We start from the raw sequence: 23,760 nt of genomic DNA on the forward strand, positions 1-23,760 counted from the left end.
AATTTGTTGCTGCTGTCCTTTTTGATGTATGCCATTCTTACAGGAGTTAGTTGGTATCTTAGTGTTGTCTTAATTTGCATTTCTCTGACAATCAGTGACCCAGAGCAGTTTTTCATATGTTTGTTAGCCTTTTGGATCTCCTCTGTGGTGAATGTTTTGTTCATTTCCTCTGCCCATTTTTGGTTGGGGTCATTTGCTTTTTTGGTGCTAAGTTTGCTGAGCTCTTTATATATTTTGGTGATTAGTTTCTTGTCAGATGTCTGGCATGTGAAGATCTTCTCCCATTCTGTGAGGGGTCTCTCTGTTTGTTTAATAGTTTCTTTGGATGTGCAGAAGCTTTTCAATTTGATGTAGTCCCATTGGTTTGTTTCTGCTTTAGTCTTCCTTGCAATTGGGTTTGATTCATCAAAGATGTCCTTGAGTTGTAGGTGGGAAACTGTTTTACCAATGTTTTCCTCTAAGTATTTGATTGTTTCTGGTCTGACATCTAGGTCTTTGATCCATTTGGAGTTGATTTAGTTTCTGGTGAGATAAAGTGGTTCAATTTCATTCTTCTGCATGTTTCAACCCAGTTTTCCCAGCACCATTTATTGAAGAGAGCCTCTTTTTTCCATTTAATCCTTTGGGCCCCCTTATCAAAGATTAGATGTCCATAGGTGTTGGGATTTACTTCTGGGATTTCAATTCTGTTCCACTTGTCTATGTGCCTATTTTTGTTCCAGTACCATGCTGTTTTGATGATGATGGCTTTATAATATAGTTTAAGGTCTGGGAGTGTGATGCCTCCATTTCTGTTTCTTTTCCTTAAGATGGTTTTGGCAATTCTAGGTGTTTTCAGGTTCCAGATAAATGATTGTAGTGTTTGTTCTATTCTCTTAAAGAAGCCTGGTGGAACTTTGATGGGTATTGCATTAAATTTGTATATGGCTCTGGGGAGAATATTCATTTTGATGATATTTATTCTTCCAATCCATGAGCATGGGATATCTTTCCATTTCTTGGTATCAGTTTCTATCTCCTTGAGTAGCGACTCATAGTTTTCAGCATATAAGTCTTTCACTTCTTTGGTCAACTTTATTCCTAGGTATTTGATTGGTTTTGCTGAAACAGTAAATGGGAGTGATTTCTGGATGTCTTCTTCTTCAGATTTAGTGTTTGCATAAAGAAATGCCACTGATATTTGTACATTGATTTTGTAGCCTGATACCTTGCTATATTGCCTAATAACTTCCAGTAATTTTCTACTGGATTCTTTAGGTCTTTCTATGTATACTATCATATCATCTGCAAATAGTGAGAGCTTGACTTCTTCCCTTCCAATCTGTATCCCTTTGATTTCTTTCTCTTGCCTGATTGCTATGGCAAGAACTTCCAATACTATGTTGAAGAGTAACGGTGACAGTGGACAGCCCTGTCTAGTCCCCGATCTGAGGGGGAATGCTTTCAGCTTCTGTCCATTGAGTATGATGTTGGCTGTAGGTTTGCTATATATAGACTCCACTATCTTGAGGAATTTCCCATCTATTCCCATTTTTTGTAGAGTTTTGAGCATGAATGGGTGTTGGATTTTGTCAAAGGCTCTCTCTGCATCTATTGAGATAATCATGTGGTTTTTGGCTTTGCTTTTATTGATGTGGTGAATGACATTGATTGACTTACGGATGTTGAACCAGCCTTGCGTTCCTGGGATGAATCCCACTTGGTCATGATGAACAATCTTTTTGATGTGTTGCTGTATCCGGTTGGCCAAGATCTTGTTTAATATTTTGGCATCTATGTTCATCAGAGATATTGGTCTGTAGTTTTCCTTTTTTTGTTCTGTCCCTATCAGCTTTTGGTATCAGGGTGATGTTGGCTTCATAAAAGGTGGAAAGGAGTATTCCTGTTTCTTCGATCTTATGGAATAGCTTAAGAAGTATGGGTATTAACGGTTTCCTGAAAGTTTTGTAGAATTCATTTGTGAAGCCATCTGGTCCAGGACTTTTGTTGTTGGGGAGATTCTTAATAACGGTTTCAATTTCTTTGTCTGTGATTGGTGCATTTAGATTTTGTAGTTCTTCTTGGTTCAGTTTTGGAAGTGCATAGGTTTCTAGGAATTGTTCCATTTCTTCCAGATTCTCTAGCTTGGTGTTATATAGTTCTTTATAGAAGTTTCACACGATTCTCTGGATTTCTGTGGTGTCAGTTGTGATATCTCCTGCATCGTTTACAATTCTATTAATTTGAGTCTTCTCTCTTTTTTGTTTGGTGAGTCTGGCTAGGGGTTTGTCAATTTTGTTTAATCTTTCAAAGAACCAACATTTGGCTTCATTGATCTTTTGTATGGTTCTTTTATTTTCGATGTTGTTTATTTCTGCTCGAACTTTAGTGATTTCTGTCCTTCTGGTTGCTTTAGGGTTCCTTTGTTCCTCTTCCTCTAAGTCCTTGATGTGTGTAGTAAGGTCGTTCATTTGGGCTTCTTCTTGGTGTTTAATATGTGATTGTATGGCTATAAGTTTCCCTCTCAGTACTGCTTTCGCTGTGTCCCAAATATTTTTATAGGTTGTGTCTTCATTTTCATTAGTTTCCAGGAACATTTGAATTTCCTGTTTGAGTGAGTCTCTGACCCAGTGGTTCTTAAGGAGCATGTTGTTTAGTTTCCAAATTCTATGTCTTTTAATAATTTTCCGTTTGTTGTTAAAAGTTAGTTTTACTCCACTGTGGTCTGAGAAGATACTTGGGATGATTTCAATGCTCTTGAATTTATTGATGCTGTCTTTGTGGCCTAACATGTGGTCTATCCTTGAGTATGTGTTATGTGGATTTGAAAAGAAGGTGTATTCCAGTTTTTGGGGGTGGAGGAGTCTGAAAATGTCCAAGAGGTCTAGTCTGTCAATCTCTTCATTCAATTCTCTCGTATCTTTATTGGTTCTCTGCTTTGTTGATCTGTCTAAGTGTGAGCGTGGGGTATTGAAGTCTCCCACTATTATTGTATTACTATTGATGTATTTTTGAAATTCTTTCAGTAGATGCTTAATGTATATAGATGGTCCCTCGTTGGGTGCATAGATGTTAATAATTGTTAAGTCTTCTTGGCTGATTGATCCTCTAATCATTATGTAATGTCCTTGCCTATCTTTTATTACTTTATTTAATTTAAAATCTATCGTGTCTGAGATGAGAATGGCTATTCCTGCCCTTTTTTGTGGACCGTTAGCCTGTATGATATTTTTCCATCCTTTCACTTTAAGTCTGTGTTTATCTTGTTGTGACAGATGGGATTCTTGCAAGCAGCATATGGTTGGGTTATGTTTTCTGATCCATCCCCCCACCCTGTGCCTTTTGATTGGTGAGTTTAAGCCATTGACATTTATTGATATTATGGATTTAATGTATTGTAGTGCCATTGTTCTAAAAAACAATTTGTTATGTTCTTGTTTATAAGAGGTCTTTTAGTACCTCTTTCAGGGCCGGCTTGGTGATGGTTGCCTCCTTTAACTGTTGTTTGTCTAAGAAGGTTTTGATCCCTCCATCTAGTTTGAATGAAAGTCTAAGCAGGATATATTATCCTTGGTTGAAACCCTTTTTCATTCATGGCTTGATAGATATCTTGCCACTCCCTTCTGGCTTTTAGAGTTTGAGTGGAGAAATCTGCAGATAATCTTATGGGTTTTCCCCTGTATGTGACTTTTTGTTTCTCTTTTGCAGCCTTTAGGATCATTTCTTTATCCTTACTTCTTCTCATTGTGACTATGATGTGTCTTGGTGTCTTCAGGTCTGGGTTGATTCTGTTTGGTACTCTCTGGGCCTCTTGAACCTTGATATCCTTTCTGTTATTCAGGTCTGGGAAGTTTTCTTCTATGATTTCCTCTAGAATGTTTGCTTCCCCTTCCTCTCTTTCTTCCTCTGGCAGGCCAATTATACGAATGTTACTTCTTTTGAGATCATCCCATATGTCTCTGTTGTTGTTTTCAGTGTCTCTCAATCTCTTTTTGAGCTCTTTCACCTCTTTCCTAGTTTTCTCTAACTCATCCTCTGTCTGACTAATTCTGTTTTCTGCTTCTGTTAGTCTGCTTTCCATTGCCTCCGCTTCTTTCTTCATTACAGCTAATTCAGCTTTCAGTTCTCTAATTGCCTCAAGATAATCAGTATTTTCCTTGGGGGTCTCAACTGTTGTTTCCCTAATACTGCCATTCCTTTCCTCCAATGTTGTTTTCATTTCTGTGATTAATAAGTTTATTATTGCTTGCATACTTTTCTTATCTATGGTTACTTCTGACTGATTTGTGGTTTCTTATGGGCTCTTGTCTTCATTCATTGGGGTAGCAGTTTTATTTGTTTTTAATCTACCCATTTTTTAAATTTATGTGTTTCTCTCTTTTTTTATGCTCTGTTTTCCTCAGTTGTTGTGTCTTGAGTACAAGTAACACTGTACTAAATACCTTTATGACAATTGAACTCACCAACCTCCGGAATTACAGTAGCAACTGAACTAAGTATTGAAGTAGTTTAATCATCACCAGTTAGCCAAACAATTTCTCCAGTCCGTGAAAAAATAGTAACCAAATCCCAGTGAAGAAAGAGAAAAGAAAGAGAGGATAGCAAGAATAGACAGTTATGCAAATCTACTATCCAGTGTATATTCTAGGGGTAACAAGAGTGTAAAGGGAACTAGAGCAGAGATACACACATAGAGAGTCCACTCTGAGTCAGATTTCTTCCCCAAAGTAATTCACAAATTCAGAAAGGCAAAGAAGAAAGAAGTGTATGACAAGATTAAAAAAATAAATAGATAGAGAGAGATAAGAGAGAGAAAAGGGAGAAGATAAGAAGAAGAGTTGTAATTAAAGAGCAGTGCAAGGAACTTCCCAAATGTGTATCAGCGAATTAAAAACAAACAAGCAAACAAACAAAAACAAAACAAACACCCTGTTTGGTGGTATGGGGTATCCTGCTAGGAGCTGGTCCCAGGGACTGCTTATGGGGGGGGGGCTGCGGGAAGGATGTATGCTTGAAAATTAAAAGGAAGAAAAAAGAATTTTTTTCCCCTACTCTAATTCTTAACCCAAATTAAGTTATAGTCACCTCCTTGGTGTCACTGCTATGGCCCCTTATTGGCTGGCCTGCTAAAGGCAGAACATCCTATTGTTTACACGAGATGTGTCTGGAGCTCAACGGCTAGCCGCTTCTCAGTCCGCCATCTTCCGGGATACCCCCCCCTCCAGACTTTTTAAAGGATTTCTCGAAAATGAAAACTAGCTCCAAGTCCTTTGATCCAATGAGAGCTGTACTCAAGAAGTCTTTGGATCCGCCCTTAGGGTCGCGGTGGACCCTGGAGACTCCCAAGAGAAAGCCCCCAAGCTAAAGTGCTCTCTCCGGGTCCTCTGCCCGCTGCGCTCTGCGGAGGAGCCGCCTTCCCGGGCAGAGGACAATGCCTGGCGCACTCACCTTGCCCGGCGCCGCCTGGGAAGTCTGGAGCCCCGCTAGTCCGTGTCACCTTTACTCTAATTCTTAACCCAAATTAAATTATAATCACCTCTTTGGTGTCACCCCTTATTGACTGGCCTGCTAAAGGCAGAAAATCCTACCGTTGCCGACAATGCGATCAGAGCACACGCTGTTAGCAGCTTCTCAGTCCGCCATCTTCCTCCTCCTCCCCTCTTGTAGTATTTCTTGTTCTTCATGAATAACAGCGCCATCCTGCGGGTATTGTCGTACAATGCCAAATAGCCCCTCTGTTTGGTGGGTCATGCTCTCCCGCCTCCCCCTCATTATGTACCCTTGCCCTTCCCTCACCCCAAGCAGGAGATGTTCCTTTACACACTAATCCTTCCCTTCACACCACACTGGCTTTTACTACTCCCCTACTTGTCCCTTCCTGTTTTGTTTAGGTTTATGCACAAAAGGTTTCTGCTCCATGATAGACTTTTACAGACTTTGAACCATCTTATGCTATTACTAGATAGAAAGATAGAAAAGATGTAGAGATATTGTGAAGAGATGATTGAGCAGGCTGCACTTAAACCTATGAGATGAGTCTCTCCAGGTAAGTCTCTCTCTCTAAAGAGGGGTTGAGCACAGGAGGACACATAAATCTCACAAGGTTGGCAGCCATTTAAGCCTTCCCTCCTCCACAGAAATTCCTACATTTTACCACCTGAGCACGGCATTCCTTAAAAACATTAAACCCTGCTCCATTCCATTTTTCTTTACTGTGTCCATTTAGATATAAAGGGATAGGAGGAGATGTTGCTGAGGAATTATTCTGATGCAGTCTCTGCCCCCAGGTTTTACCATGCCCCGCGAAATCCTAGCAGTGCCTCCTTCAACCAATCCTGCCCCCACACGTCACCCCTGGTTGTCGCCCAGTAAAAAGCCCCCTCACCCCCCCCGGGCTCTTAGCTCCCCCTCTCTCAGATAGTAGTGGGGACGGCCATTGTCAGCTGACTCCACATGGTCTGAGCCAACCCCCCCATCCTATAATAAAGATTTGTGTACCCCTTTGCTCTGGACATCCACTCTCTTCTCCGTGGTGCAGCCCGACACCAGACCGCTACAACAACAAGAGATGACCTGTAACAATGGAGAGAGGGATTTATTTGAGGTCTAGGCCCACCTTGTTTGTTTGTTAATCTCAGGACTCACAACTAGGGCCCCAGCAGATGGGGTGGCCTGATAGTGACTAAAAAGTCATTGTTAAAGTATGCCAGTCTCTTGCCCTTATTTAGCTTTTACAGTACTTGCTTTGATAAGGATAGTTTGGGAGTGAGTGAGGGAAGTATAGTAGGAAATAGATGAGGAGGTTATCTAAGTTTATTTGCCTATAGATAGACTATTTGGCTTGAGCTCATTTGGATCTGTTAAAGCAGTATAAGGTTCTTATACTATTCTCAGTAGGGCTATTATTGACTGCCATTAGTTGGTGAATGGACTTGTGGATTTCATATTTTAGAGTATTCAGATGAACAAGTTTGTCTTCAGAAGTATGCTATTATTTTCCACTAGGCTGTCCTGGGTTTTATATGTGAAAACAAAGGAATTTCCATCAACAGTAAGACAAGACTCAGTAAACAAGCATTTTAAATGCTAGAAATTATACTGTCTCAGGTTATGTTCCCTTAAAAGCAAATTCAGAGATAAGGAGTTAAATACTAATCTTTTTTTTTACAAGAAGTTATTCACTAAGCTATTCTATTCAACTGATGTAGAAGCAAACAAACAAACAAACAAACAAAATCAGAATCCTTTTAAGCAATTTACTGCTCTAATGAGCCAATATTCAATTTTACTGAAGGCTTCTGGAACTTATCTTATTTATACATATGAGAGAGTTTCACATGGGAAAGAAGTAGCAAGAAAGAAGCCAGAGAATCATTTCTGTACATGTAGTGCTGGGAACTGAACCAGGAGATTCAAGAAATAAAGTATAACACTACCAGTTGAGTCATTTCCCTAGGTCATGAATATTATTCTTGTATATGATGATCTCAGTGACATAATTACTGGCTCACAGTATAATGGATGATATCAGAAAAACATGGTGGTTCTTGATTTGTAAAATTAAGAAAGTAGAGAAAGACTGAGTAGGGTGAGGTAGGAAGTATGGATTAATGTGAAATTAAATAACAACTTTACCAGATAGGTAACTGCCAAGGTTTAAGAGAAGGCCTTATGTTAAACCATGAAGTAACACTTGTGTTTTATTTCTAGGTGAAATACAAATCAGTAAAATCCTGTTTTAAGAAAACTGCTTTTTTTTTAAGTTCAGAAAGTACATACTACCAATTAGAAGCAATAAATTCAACATCCAAGTCATTTGCTATTCTCATATTTATTTTGTCTCTTTAGTTTATGTTGGTTATGGTCTAGAAAACAGACACTAGTGCCTTCTAAAATGCTTCATCTGGAAAACCTTTCTTGACTTACAACAACAAATCAAATTCACATTTTGGCTTGTTTATAGCTCTTTGTAACTCTTGTTCTACTATGTGTTATGGACTTTACTTTCACTAGCATATACGTGGTTGATATTTTCTATGATTATATGTCAACTGTGATATAAGAGGTAGAAAATATTTGTTTTCATGACCACCTGAAAGATCATGATAGCAATGAATAAATGAAATACTGTATGTATATTTAAGTATGACATACTTATGTATGACATACTATGTATGACATACTTATGTATGACATACTTATGCATGTCATACTTAAATTTAACATAAGTATGACATACTTATGTATGTCATACTTAAATATACAGTAAATATACAGAATGAAAAAATTCATTCCCCCTCACAAAATGATCATGATAGCAATGAATGAAAAATGATCATGATAGGAATGAATAAATGAAATACTGTATATATATTTAAGTATGACATACTTATGTATGTCATACTTTAATATACAGTAAGTATACAGCATGAAAAAATTCATTCACCCTCAAAAAATGATCTCTGGAGTTATGCATGATTAAAAGGTGGGGTGGGAGTTTCAATTGTGATTAAATTAATTTTCTTGAGATGAGGAGAGTATGCTGTTTTTTTCCCAGTTCTTATTTATGAAAGTGCTACAGAGGAAGATTTGGGAAAAAGAAAATGAAACAAAGAAATAAAAACAGAAAGCAAGGAGATCATGAAGGATTAAACTGATAGTGCCAGAAGTCATGCAATACCAGCAGTGACCAAAAGTTTGAAGCGATAAGAAATATATTCTTAGGGTATGGGTGATAGTACCTGGTTGAGTACACATGCTACAATATGTAAGGACCAAGTTGGAGCCTCTGTACCCCACCTGCAGGAGGAAAGTTTGTTAATGGTGAAGCAGTGTTTCAGGCATCTCTTTGTCACTCTCCCTATCAATCCATTCCCTTTTGATTTATTGCTGCCTCTATCAAATAAATACATACATATAATTAAAAAAAGATTAAAAAAACAAAAAAGAAATCCTTCTCTAAAATCTCCACAGAAAGTATGGCACTGCCAATATCTTGACTTTTTTTTTTTTACTTCTGACCTCTAAAATTGTGAGAAAATTAATTTTGGTAATATTAAGCCACCAGATTTGTGATACTATTTATGATAGCCATAGGAAATGAATACTGTATGATGTACAAGCCAAACACTAAAATGCAAACAACAAGCAATAAAGTGATACTGTATACTAAAATGTTTAATACAGTTACCATATGCATTCAGTAGAAGATATAAGTAGGACTAAGAATGACAAAAAGGCCCTCCTTATTGACAGACTATCAAGAATGAGTGGATTTGAGTGGCATTGGGAGGTATGTCTACACAAAGGGAAAGTATGAGGAGTACAGAGCACATTGACTAAAAAATATACAATAATTTTCTGTGGAGAATGAAAATGTAAATACTGGTTGTATTACTTATGATATGGAAGGTGTGAATCAGAGAGTGCAGAATACCAATTCTGGTATGACACTTGGTTTTGTTAATGACTGTTAATCACTGAAGATAGTCACAGAATAAGTGATTTGCTCAAAGTTCTACTTTAGGTGAATTAATGTGATGCTGTGTGGTTGATGGAATGGATAGGCAAAGATTAGAATTAGGGGGACAACTTGGAGATATAGCAAAAATCTGGGAAAGAGGAAAGGAAAATGTGAGATCAATTTATGACTGTGATTATATATGAGGAAATAATAATTTCACTGTATCCAGTAGAAAGTGATCCTATGTAGAAGGTTAGAAGGTCCTGATTTTTATTTAAGCAATGTATTTTTATGTTTGTCTACACTAAGAAATGAGCAATAATTGAACTTTACACATTTAGAAGTAGTAATAAGTATAGCTGTGATTTATAAAGGAAGAGAAGGTAAGATCATAAAAATGATCAAAAATACATATTTTATACAGAGAGTTATAGAAATAATAGTTAACCCATATCTGTGACCTTGGGAGAACCGATGCAATCTCTGGTCTAAGGAATGCGGACACAGAAAGCTGGTGGTGGGAATGGTGTAGGATTCTACCCCTGTTATCTTATAATTTTGTAAGCCAATATAAAATCACTAACAAAAAGTAAGCTAAAAATAATTAAACTTTACTATATAGCTTTCTTTAAACAATCCACTTTTCCCCATTCTTCCATGTATAAGTAGCATAAAAGCATAGAATAAAGAGAGCATTTTTTTTTTTACAAAAGCTAGAATGGATACTAAATAAGAATAGTTATCTAGCCATTTGTCTGTAAAATTCTCTGACTGCACGTTTTTTTGTTTTGTTTTGTTTTTCTCTTCGCTGTCTAGTACTTACAACTAAGGTTCAACAAGCCAGTTCGCTATGCGGCAACAGTTATCTACATCCTGCAGACGGTAAGGGCTGCTACAGAGGTGCAAGGTGGGAGTGGCAAGATACAGATTTGGCAGTTCAAAAGCAGACTTGATACTAAGGAGGATGTATTTTCTTTTAAGGTTAGCACTTCCAAGATACATAATTACCAGGATGGGGGCAATAGCATAATAGAAGTCCAAATCACTGTACAACTAGTAGCAAACAAATACATATCATAAACCACAAGAGATATAAAATTTTTATAAAACTTGTTTCAAACTCTTGTTTAACATGCACAAATTGCTCTGAATATAAAAGAGTCTGGTAGCTGACTTTTTTTAACTAGTTAATCAGATGAAGTAGAAATCTCTGACCTGTTGAAAATAATTTTAATACACTATTTCCAAACCACTACTACTTTTAGTTTTGGATTCCTTTTCTTTTCTTTTTTTTTTTTTTTATTTAAATTTTTAATTTAAGAAAGGATTAGTGAACAAAGGCATAAGGTAGGAGGGGTACAACTCCACACAATTCCCACCACCCAATCCCCATAACCCACCCTCTCCCATGATAGCCTTCCCATTCTCTAGCCCTCTGGGAGCATGGACCCAGGGTCGTTGAGGGTTGCAGAAGGTAGAAGGTCTGGCTTCTGTAATTGCTTCCCTGCTGAACATGGGTGTTGACTGGTCGGTCCATACTCCCAGTCTGCCTCTCTCTTTTGGACTCCTTTTCTATCACTTCTAGTCTGGGGTGCTATAATGTTTTCCCAAGCTTGCCTGAGACATACCCTTGTATTCACCAGGTAGTTTCTGCTAGTGGAAAGTTCACATATTAGAAGATTTAAGAGAAAGAAGTGGAAGGAAGCAGTATTTCCTTACACATCCATAGATATCTGCCTTTTAAATCTCTTACATGAATCTCTCTGTAGTAAAATTCTATTTAAAACAAATGGACAGAACCCATTTCCATCAATTTAGTGGTTTCAGTTCTGGGATGGAAAAGATATTTCATTATGTAGATTTTATATTTCCTGCACATTCTTCTTTCCCACACAAATTATTTCTGTCTCTATTCTAAAGTTCCTGTTTTAGCAAATTGCTGCAACATGTTTGTGCCATTGTGATATACGTATGGAGAAAATGTATAGAGAAATGATATATCAAAAATAACTTGAAGTATATTTTATATCCTTTAGAATATGAATCCAATGGGCATTACATTAACTCCATCAATTTTGGTGTTAGTAGGACCGAGCTTACCAAAGAACTATTTATGCATTCATTTGGTTGCTTATGGCAGACTCCCTAAAAGTGTTACTTTGTTTTATGGGCCTTATTGAATTTTAAATCTGGTATTAGAAATACTACTTTCAAGAGAAATATCAAGTTACCTCACTTATCAGTGGGACTTAATAAAGTAGGGAGGGGAAGGAAGAGCACAAAGTGACACGTGGACTACATATGTATTGCATCAAAGCAAAGGTCTATGGGGAGGGTGAAGAGGGAGGAAAGGAAGAAAACTTTGGAGGCTGTAGAGTGTTAACCCCCACAATTAAAAAAAAAGTTCAAATAAAGAATATTGTGTACACTAGCAGTTCTAGTTTGGAATTCAAATGTACTTAATATTCACCTGCGTACTACAAAAAATGTAAATTCTCAGTCTCCAACCATATTTTCTGAATAAATATCAAGACTAGGACAGAACAATTTGTGTTTTAACAAGATCTCTAATTAGATGCACAGTAGAAATTGACTTTACAGGTCAAGAAAATAATAAAGAAAAGAAAAAGAAATACTAGTTTTATTGCTATGATTTTTCTCTTTATGATGAACTGGACCTGGAATTTTATATGGTACTTTACAATTCCAAAAAATCTGTTCTGTTAGGGCAGGGATGATAGCATTGTGGTTAGGCAAACAGAGTATCATGCTTGAGGCTCTGTGGTCCCAAGTATATATCCCTGCAACACTATAAACCAGAGCTGAGAAGTGGTCTAGCAAAAAATAAATAAATAAATAAATAAATAAAATAAAAAAAATAATAATAATAATAAAATATCTGTTCTGTTGATGAAATTCAGTTGATATATTCAGTTTTCATGGGGTAGGAAGTGGTATCTCAATTGTTTTTAACCCTACTAACTTATCTGTACATTGTATGCAATTTGAAGGAAATATACCCTTAAGGAATTTCCAGGCAAATTTTCTACCCAGGTCATTCTTATCATATATTTCTTTTTTCCCCTTGAATTACTGCAAGTTTTTTATTTAATTTATTTATAAAATAGAAAATATCAACAAAACCATAGGATAAGAAGGGTAAAATTTCCACCACCAGTGTTCCATATCTCATCCCCTCCAGAATCATTATGGAGTGCAGAAGTGGAAGGTCTTGCTTCTGCAATTGGTTCTCCACTGAACATGGGCAATGGAAGGTTGTTTCATATTCCTAGCCTTTCTTCATCTTTTCCTAATGGGGTAGGGCTCTGGAGAGATGGGTTTCCAGGATACATTGGTGAGATAGTCTGCCTGGGAAATTCAGGTTGGCATCATAGTAGAATCTGTAACTTAGTGTTAGAGTATTGGAGCTGAAGGGTTGATATTGAAGTTCTGTAGTCTGTGACCACCATCCAAAGTGATACATATATAGGTGGTACTAGTCATATTGATTAGGTTGAGATCAGCAGATATAGTATCAATTGGTATGGGTCAAGAGAAGCCCGCTGAAAAATGAGCCACACCCCAGAGGTTCCAGGACTGGGAGAAATATAGGCTTTATAGAGTATGTGGAAGGTTCCTGCTGTCTTACGAGTTTAAGAAGAAAATAGATAGTTACTATTATAGCCATGTTCTTTGGAATTTGGTTGAGTATGAAAACCCCATTGTTAGGATTTTCTGTATCATATAAGACCTCATTATTATTTATGTCTTTTAATACTATTTAAATATAACTTTATCTAATATAGTGACACAGCAAGTTATTTCCAGTCTCTCTGGGTAAGGTTATAAGTGACTTAATGTTTCAAAAACATTATTATTATAAATGGATTGACAATCATCCAAAAAGATATATGTACACCTATGTTCATAGCATAGTTTCTAATAGGCAAAACTTGGAAGCAACCCAGGTGCCCAACAACAGATAAATGGCTGAGAAAGTTCTGGTATATATACACCATGAAATACTACTCAGCTATTAAGAATAATGAACCCACCTTCTCTGACCCATCCAAGATAAATGAGTAGTATTCCATGGTGTATATACACAGACCTTTGATGGCGGGAATGGTGTTAATATACACTCCTATTAACCTATAGTCTTATACATCACTATTTAATAAATATGAGAAGGGAAAATAGATTTAGTGTCTCAAACTTTTGATGCATATAATCCAGTTATGAGTATATATTGATTTAATTTAAGTGCTTAAGGCATTAAATTGGTAATCTGATTGAATTCTAATTGTGGGTTTAATTCTTGTTTATTTACCAGATTCTCTACACAGGAGTGGTGGTGTATGCTCCTGCTTTGGCACTTAACCAAGGTGAGTTATCAACTTACTTTGGTACACTCAATGATTTTTATTCATGCATTCTAATTTTGAAAAAAATATGTAATTTTTATTGAGGAGATAGTCTTGTGGTTAGGGAGGTCTGATGTACTCTAGTCGGAGTTCAAAGTTCTAAAAGATGGATGTTGAAAATAATGCAAATAAGTAATTATTTTGCCTACATGTTATAAACACCCTGTTTGATTGCTTGCTTGCTCTATTTTGTTTTTTCTTTTTAATCACTGAAATAATGACAGTTTGGGCATCACAGATGGGCACATACTTTACCTTCTATAACATGTGATTCTTTTTCAATGATTCCATGGAAACGAAACAAACACATTTTTTGTAGTAAATGTTTTATGACCCATATGTAATTCTCTCAAGAGAATAGAGTCTTAAAAATGAGAAGAAATGGGGCCAGGTGGTGGTGCACTTGGTTGAGTGCACATGTTACAATGTGCAAGGATCCTGGTTCAAGATCTTGGTCCTCACCTGCAGGGCAAATGCTTTACAAGTGGTGAAGCAGTGTTGCAGGTGTCTCTCTCCCTTTTTACCTCCCCCCTCTCTCTTGATTTCTGGCTGTCTATATCCAATAAATAAATAAATAAAGATAATTAAAAAAAAAGAAAATTAAAAAAGAAATTAATAAGAAAAAAAGATACTTTATATTATATTGGAAGTCCAATTTATGATTCATGTCTATATTGAGAAATATTAGTTAATGACTTATGTTAAGATGATTTTAATGTACTCAGAATAAAATATTTCATTCTATCACATAAAAATATGATTCATTTTTTGTTTTATTTTTAAGTTGCTTAATTTTCATGCAAAATATACATGTATCATAAAACAAATGAATCAAAAACCCTTGTTCTCACACTAATACTGTTACAGATAAATACGACTGGTGAAAAGATTGGTAGCTTCTGAAAGTTAGGAGGAAAGCATTAACCTTTAAACTTGCATGAAATTAGTGGACTAAGCTGAAGTACAATAACATAATAAACAATCTTTGTCAGAGGTGAGAAAAAACAATGAGAGAAAATTCTAATTTAATTTCCATTTGACCAAAAGGAATTTTGATAGGGATATTGACTTCTTCCTCATTAGAACTTGTTTTTAACTTTTCTCTGAAATTTTTATCTTATTTATTTATTTATTTATTTATTTATTTATTTATTTTTCCTTTCATAGTGACTGGGTTTGATCTCTGGGGCTCTGTGTTTGCAACAGGAATTGTTTGCACATTCTACTGTACTCTGGTATGTATCTGGCTGTGATAAAAAAAATTTATCACTGTCTCCTAGCACAGATAAGAGACTCCAACTAGGCATCTAATTATAGCAGAAATTGCCATTCTAAAATTGAATAGAAGTTTTCTGGTTTGTCTGATGCAGTTTACCAAGAAAGATGCTGCAGTTTTATTTCACCTTTTCAGTTTCAACCATTAGTAGAATTGGGCTCAGAGTTCTTTCAAGAAAATCATGACTAAGAGACGGTTTAAGGAAATAAAGAAGAATATATTCTTGATGATAAAGTAATTGACTATATCTACCTTTCGAGGGAAAATATACACTGTGATTATAAATCAAAGATATTGTTAACAGTCCATTACTAATTTGGCGAGAGGCATACAATGCTTGTAACTGTGATTGGGAATGACTTGTCTTATAAACTTGAGGAGTTCATAGGTTGTTTTTCTCTTATTTTTGGATAAATGTAGATTCTTTTATCTAAACACATCCTTGGTTTTTAGTCAAAGATCCTGGGTGTTATTGGTAGTACATTTGCATAATTGTTACAATCATTTTAATTAAAAAATTACTGAGCACCTATTATTTGCCAGGTAATGCTATGTAAAATTTTATTCATTTGAGATAGATGATAAATAATCAGTTGAAAACATGGAAATACTTCCCACAGATTATCTCCTCAAAAGAAAAAAAACTCAGTTATTGTCATATTATACATGGGAGATCATTCATGTATTTTCAGCATGTACAAAATCACACACTGTAAAAAAATTATGTAGCTTATAATTTTAAATGTCTTTATCTCTTTTTACTTGAAAATCCTACTGTTTTTGCCATGGAAGTTTTTAATTTTCCCTTATTCTATTTTCACTACCATAATTCTATTCCAGATGTGAAGCTAACGTCATACCTAGGTTAAAAAATAGTCCACTGGGGCCGGAACTCCAAGTTGGGCCTAAGGCTAAATTGGGCCTGAGCCTCCAAGTTTCCAGGTTTAATCCTTAGGATCACCATAAGCCAGAACTGAGCAGAATTATGTGCTTTACTCTCTATATCTTTCTCATTAAAATAAAATATTTAATATATAAATCTCTCTATATATATTCTATTGCTCCTTACAGTTTTGGCATATAAAAGTAGCAGAGAGAAATCTTCTAACATTGACAAAAAATGAAAATCAAACTAATTGCAATCTCATTAAATTAATACTAAGAGGTCCAAACAACACAGAGTTATTAAATGTGTGCCATGGCACAAACTAGGTTGTAGATTAGTGATGTATGCTAATACCACACATTGGTAGAAATATCATAATTTCATAGAAGTTTTCATGGTAGCTATAATCTGATCTTGATTGTACATTTAATACAGTAGTTTGTCTTCTTGCCTCATTTCTAGTTGAAGTTAAGGATTATGCATGTATCTGCATAGCCAACACTAAGTAGCCTCAGAGAACAAGGGCTTTTGACATTTGTTCTTCATATCTCTAATATGTGATCATGAAATTTGAATTTGAAAACCTTAAATTTTTATCTCCTGAAAGGAAACAGAAATCTCACTGTTAGAAGAGTGAAAACTCAGAGATTGATGATTTCCATGTCAGAATGTCAACTACATATATAATAACAGGGAATTGAATTTTCATTTTAATTATAAAATAAGTGATGAGACGACCCCAATATCTTTTTTTCCAAGATGAAAATTAAACCTGTCAATTTTTCACAGAAGTTCTCTGGAAGAGTAGCTGGAGATAATCTATTTTTAAATATTAAAATATCAGTGCTTTTATTATCATTATGTTTATTCAATACCCAAATATTTTTCAATATATCACTATATTTCAACTTCCCCAATTTTCTCATTTCTACCTTTACATGGTGCTAAGGAATTATAAATCTAAATTCTTTATACAGTCTCTTGCTTTCCTCTTTCATTCTTGCCCACACTGAATCACTTGTACAATTTTCAGAAATTCTGAGGCCTGGGTCCCAATTCAAACTTTAATTTATTCAGAATACCTAGGTCTGAGGTTCTGATGCTATATATTATTTTTCTTTTAGTACTACAAGGACTTCAGTGAGAATTCAAATTTGATAACTGCTGAACAGTTTCATCTTTAGTTCTCCATTTACATATATCCTTCTGAATTACTGACTGGCTCCCTTCACTAGTTGACCATGCTTTAACTCTTAAATCTTCTTTAACTATTTATAATCTATCACATCTCCCTAAGGTCTTTCCTTTCCCAGTATTGCACCACCTCAGTTTTTCAAAATCTATTTACTGTTAATAGTTTTAAAAATAAATTTTTCCAAATCAGACTGCATCTTTAATATTTAACTACTCAACACTTAGGTTCAACTAATTGCAAAGTATGTGTATTTTATGTATCCTTCAAGTTCATCATCTTATTTCCATTTGTACCCTACTTCAAATTGCTATAATATTGGGCATAGGCTATTAAACTCCAAAATGATCTTTCAACCCCTTTTCTCTATGGTTTTGCAGTCTATTTGCTGTATTACCATTTAAGCCACTGTGAAACAGATAAAATCTCAAACCATACACATCTCTAATGCTATTGAGAAATCACTGCAGTAGGTTTATCACAATCTGTGTGTTTCTTACCTTCTGCAAGTACAGCAACCTCATTTGGGCACTGGAGAATATCCCTCAATTTACATATTTCAGGATTCTTTATTTTTCAGTCCCTGTGCTTCTCTTCTTTCATTAATGCTGTTCCCTTTTGCTCTTTATCTTCTGTACCTGATAAATTCCTATTCTGTCTTCCAAACTTGAGTATTATTTCAAGGACAGATGAAAATTTCAAACTATCATACTTCCATAATAACTTGTCTTCCCTAACTACACTTTTTACAATTTAAAATAGGTAACTACTAAGAAGACTAAATCATTGTAAAACTAACCTCGTGAGACAAAGTAAGGACTACAAAAGCTGAATAAGGACAAGAGACTGGCATACTTTAATGATGGCTCTTTAGTCACTACCAGACCACCCCCTCATCACCTGGGGCCCTAGTCAGGGAACCCTGGGATTCCCACACAGACATGATGGGCTTAGACCTCTAACAGATCCCTCTTATCACTATCACTGGTCATCTCCATCAAGAACAACATAATGGACCCCTCTGTGGGCCCCTATTGTACCTGGTCCTCAATGTGAATCAACAATGGTAGGGAATGCTCCATTCTCCTAAGAGAGGTTGGATATCATACTCTACCTATTACCGGAGGTAGATGGGTCCTGAAATTGGCGCAGCTTGGAGTGTTCCTAGCTGTGATCATGGAATGTCAGCTCAGACCTACAGGGATACAGAGATTATATAAACCCCTGTGCTGAAAATGGGCCCCAGATCAGATAGATGGGGTTTACAGTTTACAACATTTACATACTTTTCCAGTATTTGGGAGCTACTCTCTTCCCTGATCCAGCTTTCTGGTACTTTTCCCAACTATGACACCATCCCGCCCCCACCCTGATTATAGCTTAGGTCAACTGTACATTAGATGTCAGGTGCAGGCAAAAATTAGTTGGGTCATGGGCCCCTTGGAATATACCTAAGATAGACCTACTAGCTTTTTCCAAAGTGGAGTTCCCAAATTTCCATCTGCAAAATTCTTGCCTCCAGGTCCATAATTAGTCAACAATTTGCTCTGCTTTCTATCTTAACTCTTTTTCAGCCACCAAGTTCCAGATGGTAACCAGACTTACCAGGGCAGGCAACCCCACCATGTATCCTGGAGCCCGACCTCCCTAGATCCCTGCCCTACTAGGAAAAGAGAAAGACAGGCTGGGAGTATGGATCGACCTTCCAATGCCCAAGCAATTACAGAAGCCAGACCTTCCACCTTCTGCACCCCATAATGTCCATGCTATGAGAGGGTTAAAGAATAGGAAAGTTGTCAAGAGAAGGAATGGGATATGGAGTTCTGGTGGTGGGAATTGAGTGGAGTTGTACCCCCTTTGTCCTATGGTCTTGTCAATGTTTCCATTTTATAAATAAAAACTTTAAAAAAAACTAAATCAAAAATAAACCATGGGACTAGATCAAATTGAAAAGTTTTTGCACAGCAAAAGAAACCAGCACCCAAACAAAGAGGCCTCACACAGAATGGGAGAAGGCTTTTACATATCATACATCAGACAAGAGGTTAATAAAGCGAACACAGAAGAGATCCAAAAGGCCAACAAACGTGAAAAATTATCCAAGTCACTGATTGTCAGAGAAATGCAAATAAAGACAACAATGAGACACCATTTCACTCCTGTGAGAATGTCATACATCAAAAACCACAGCAGCAACAGAGGCTGGAGAGGTTTGGGGGACAAAGAAACCCTCCTGCAGTGCTGATGGGACTATAAATTGGTACAAACCTTGTGGAGAGCAATCTGGAGAACTCTCAGAAGGCTAGAAATGGATCTACCCTATGGTTCTATAATTCCTCTCCTGGGGATATATCCTAGGAAACCAAGCATACTCATCCAAAATAATTGTATTTACCTATGTTAATAACACACAATCTGTAATAGTCAAAACCTGGAAGTAACCCAGGTGTCAACAACAGATGAGTGACTGAGTAAGCTGTGGTATATATGCATAATGGAATACTACTCTGCTATTTAAAATGGTGATTTAGGGGCTGGTTGGTGGTACACCTGGTTGAGCATATGTGTAATGTGCAAGGACCCTGGTTCCAACTCCCAGACCCCATCTGCAGGGGAAAGCTTTGCAAGTGGTAAAGCAGTATTACAGGTGTCCTTCTACCTCTCCCCCTATCTTACCTCTTCCCTTTAGATTTCTGGCTGTCTCTATCCAATACATAAATAAAATAGAATAAAATAGTGATTTAGCCTTCTTCACCCTATTTAGATGGAGTTTGAAGGAATCATGTTAAGTGAGATAAGTCAGAAAGAGAAGAATGAATATGGATAATCTCACACATAGACAGAAGTTGAAAGATAAGAACAGAAGGGAAAACACTAAGCAGAACTTGTACTGGAGTTGGTGTATTGCACCAAAGTAAAAGACTTTGGGGTTGGGGTGAGGGGTCAGGTCCTGGAACATGATGGCAGAGGAGGACCTAGTGGGGTTTGAACTGTTATGTGGAAAACTGGGAAATGTTACACATGTACAAACTATTATATTTTACCGTTGATTGCAAACCATGAATCTCACAATAAATAAATAAAGTAGATAACTATATTATTATCTAGGATGTATTTGTTTCTCCCACTAGATTACAAACTCCTTGCAGTTAAGGAAAAGGGGAGCTTATCTCTGCCAATTAACAAAGTATTCTTAACATATAATAGTAGGCTCATAAAAGATGCTCAATGATTGTTGCAAAGGCAGGCAGTCAGATGGTCAGGCAGACAAGGAATATGGACAGACTTGGAAGTTGATTTGCTCGAGAACTTACATCCATTTTTTTTTCCATTTCAGGGAGGACTAAAAGCAGTGGTGTGGACAGATGCATTTCAGATGGTTGTTATGATCTTGGGCTTCTTAACTGTTCTAATTCAAGGATCAGCTCATGCTGGTGGATTTCACAGTGTTTTAGAACAATCAACAAATGGATCTCGACTAAACATATTTGAGTATGTCTAAATGTAATTTTTGTGCATTTTATTAAGATTTATCTGCATAACTCCATCACCTAAAATAACAGGGACATGCTTGTTCATTCACTTTTCTCTGCCTCATAGTTTTGATATAGACCCTCTCAGGAGACACACTTTTTGGACAATCTCAGTGGGGGGAACTTTTACATGGCTTGGGATCTATGGAGTGAATCAGTCAACAATCCAACGATGCATCTCTTGCAAAACAGAAAAGCATGCCAAACTGTAAGTTGTTCATGATAAAACATTTCTGTATTTTCCTCTGTCCTTACTTGTACTCGCATGTTTCCTGATTTGTGTGTGTGTGTGTGTGTGCAAATGTGTACATACATGCATATGTGTTTAAGAGAAATGTTATGATTCATTTAATATTTTTAGCAGTTTTTGAGGCAACTGTAACAACTGAGTTTGAACTTATGCCTGTCTTCCTTTGATCTTCATCATATGGTGAGGGCTTTCATTTGTTCAATTGGATCCTAAAAAGCACATCTGCAGCAGGTGGAGGTCACTCAGATCCATAGATATCTAGGACCTTTTGCAAAATGTTGATTAAATACACAGTTTCTACTCAATTATTTGAGAATCTACCGTAACCAAACATTCCATCAGGGTTTAGACATAGTTCTGCTCCTTGGTGATACTGTATCCTGGAACAGAGTAGATGAAAATAGACTTGTGCATTTCCAACCAAATGTGAACATGAGTATTAAAATGATGGTAGCATACACTGCAGAGCATAGAACACACATAGTACAATGTGCAAGGAGCCAGGTACAGTGGTCCTGCAAGGGGGAAGCTTTACAAGTAATGAAGCAGTGCTGCATGTCTCTCTCTTCTCTGTACTTCTCCTTCCTCCTCCCCTATCAATTTATTTCTTAATAAAAGAAATAAATAATAAGAATTTTTAATTAGGGGTGACTCCTTATATATACATCTAATTATCTGGCATAAAATTATGATCATTCATTAAAGACAATTTAATTATGAACTATATCTTTCCTTGTGTCTAAAACTCTCACTATCTCATTTTAGATATGTTCTCTGAAAATTAACTTGGACTCTCATTTATCTTTTAAGAATTCTGGAAGTGAATGATGGTAAGGGTGAAGGGGGAGTTGATACATACTGTCTATTTTTTCCAGTCACGTCTTCATTTCTCAGCAAAGATGAACACATCCACAGTCACTTTTTTCCTCCCCATTGCCATCATCAGTGTTTATTTTCCTCTTCCCCTCTACAATCATGTGGTTATTTATTTTATTTTAGTGAATATTTTCTCCCTCCAGTCCCAGATGTGATGTTGGGTTCTGCACTGTTATTCACTGCTAATACCTAATACTTGGTTCAGTCTAGGAAATAATTTTGCAGTGGATTAATGGAGTGTCTTAAGTTATAAACAGAAGAAACAGGAACCAGACCTATCATGAATTAAAATCCTTTTCTTTTTGCAGTCAAGTTTATTGTTAGTATGCTATACAGTTTCAGATAATAATAAATGTAGAGATGAAAAGCAGTATGCAGAATAGAACGTGAAGAGAGATCAATGAGTAATTTATTAGAAATGGTAATGGAAGTCTACGAAATGGTCTTAGTAAAGACATCAATGGAATTTGCCTGGATGACAAATAATTAATGGATTAATGTACTTTGTAAGTACTGATCACTTTATTTAACAATTATGTTCACAAAATAACATCTTTAAGTTAATGCCTTCTAAACAATAAATAAATAAATAAAACTTAAAGATAAACTAAAATGCAAAATTGGAATACTCCCAAGAAATAAACTTCTGTTCTGAGCCTATTGTAAAGAAAATAATTAGCTGGGGCCCTATTCGGGAAGTCCTGAGATTCCCAAACAGACATAATGGGCCTAGACCTGGAATAAATCCCTCTCTCCGTTATTACTGGTCATTCCTAGTAGGAACAACACAATAGACCCCTTTGTGGGCCCCCATTGGACCTTGCCCTCAATTCCCACCACCAGAACTCTGTATCCAATCCCCTCTCTTGATACCTTTCCTATTCTTTAACCCTCTGGGAGAATGGACCCAAGGTCATTGTGGGATGCAGAAGGTGGAAGTCTGGCTTCTGTAATTGCTTCCCCACTGAACATGGGTGTTGACAGGTCTATCCATACTCCCAGTCTGCCTCTATCTTTCCCTAGTGGGGTGGGGTTCTGGGGAATTGAGCTCCAGGACATATTGGTGGGGTTGTCTGTCCAGGGAAGTCTGGTTGGCATCATGCTAGCATCTGGAACCTGGTGGCTGAAAAAAGTTAACGTATAAAGCCAAACAAATTGTTGACCAATCATGAACCTAAAGGCTGGAATAGTGCAGATGAAGAGTTGGGAGAGTCTCCATTATATAGATTTCTAGTAGGCATATTTTAATTATATTCCAAAGGGGCTGTGGCTATACTAGTTTGTTTTTTTTTCTCTCTCTCTCTCTCTTTCCCCTAAGCCTGAAATCTGATATGCAGGTGGATGCAAGTTATTGTCTGGGGAGATGATGTCATGGCTAGAAAAAGGATTAGAAAGTTGGATCAGGAAACAGAGTAGCTCCCAGATATGGGGAAAGTGTATAGATATTGTTGACTGCAAACCCCATGTATTTGATCTTATTTGGGTCCATATTCAGCTTAGGAGCCTCTGTGACCTCTGCATCCCTGTAGATCTGAGCTCATATTTAAATTTAAATGTACCTGATTCATTTCAAATAATGACAGTATCTAGGGAAATGTGCTCTCCTTGTCTTTTAAGACTATCCAGAATGAGGTGGTTTATTTTTTCTCAATTCAGAAAAAGACCAGCTTACTTTCAGGTATCCTGATGTTAACACAATAATTAATTTAAAACAAATACTATCTTGATTTCAAACAGCAGTATTGAATATAAAATAGCCATAGGATTCTCAAATAGTATTTGAGAATGTCTATGCATTGTAGAATAAAAAGACCTGTTCCAAAGATCATTGATATAGTGACCTTAGGTTTTTCATGCTTTGCATTGGTTTTTGATTCAACT

General features: G+C 36.5%; 1 protein-coding gene across 2 annotated transcripts in view; it reads left to right on the forward strand.

The window, feature by feature from the left end:
• SLC5A12 (solute carrier family 5 member 12) overlaps positions 1–23,760 on the forward strand; it is a 98,464-nt gene that overhangs the window by 10,581 nt on the left and 64,123 nt on the right. For both annotated transcript variants that reach the window (XM_016193797.2, XM_007535927.3), the window contains exons 2-6: positions 10,259–10,324; positions 13,776–13,827; positions 15,034–15,101; positions 20,558–20,712; positions 20,821–20,961. In XM_016193797.2, the coding sequence (XP_016049283.1) occupies positions 10,259–10,324; positions 13,776–13,827; positions 15,034–15,101; positions 20,558–20,712; positions 20,821–20,961 (482 nt within the window). The remainder of the gene's footprint in view (positions 1–10,258; positions 10,325–13,775; positions 13,828–15,033; positions 15,102–20,557; positions 20,713–20,820; positions 20,962–23,760) is intronic.

This window comes from Erinaceus europaeus, chromosome 17, assembly GCF_950295315.1.
Source record: "Erinaceus europaeus chromosome 17, mEriEur2.1, whole genome shotgun sequence".
NCBI classification, from domain to species: domain Eukaryota; kingdom Metazoa; phylum Chordata; class Mammalia; order Eulipotyphla; family Erinaceidae; genus Erinaceus; species Erinaceus europaeus.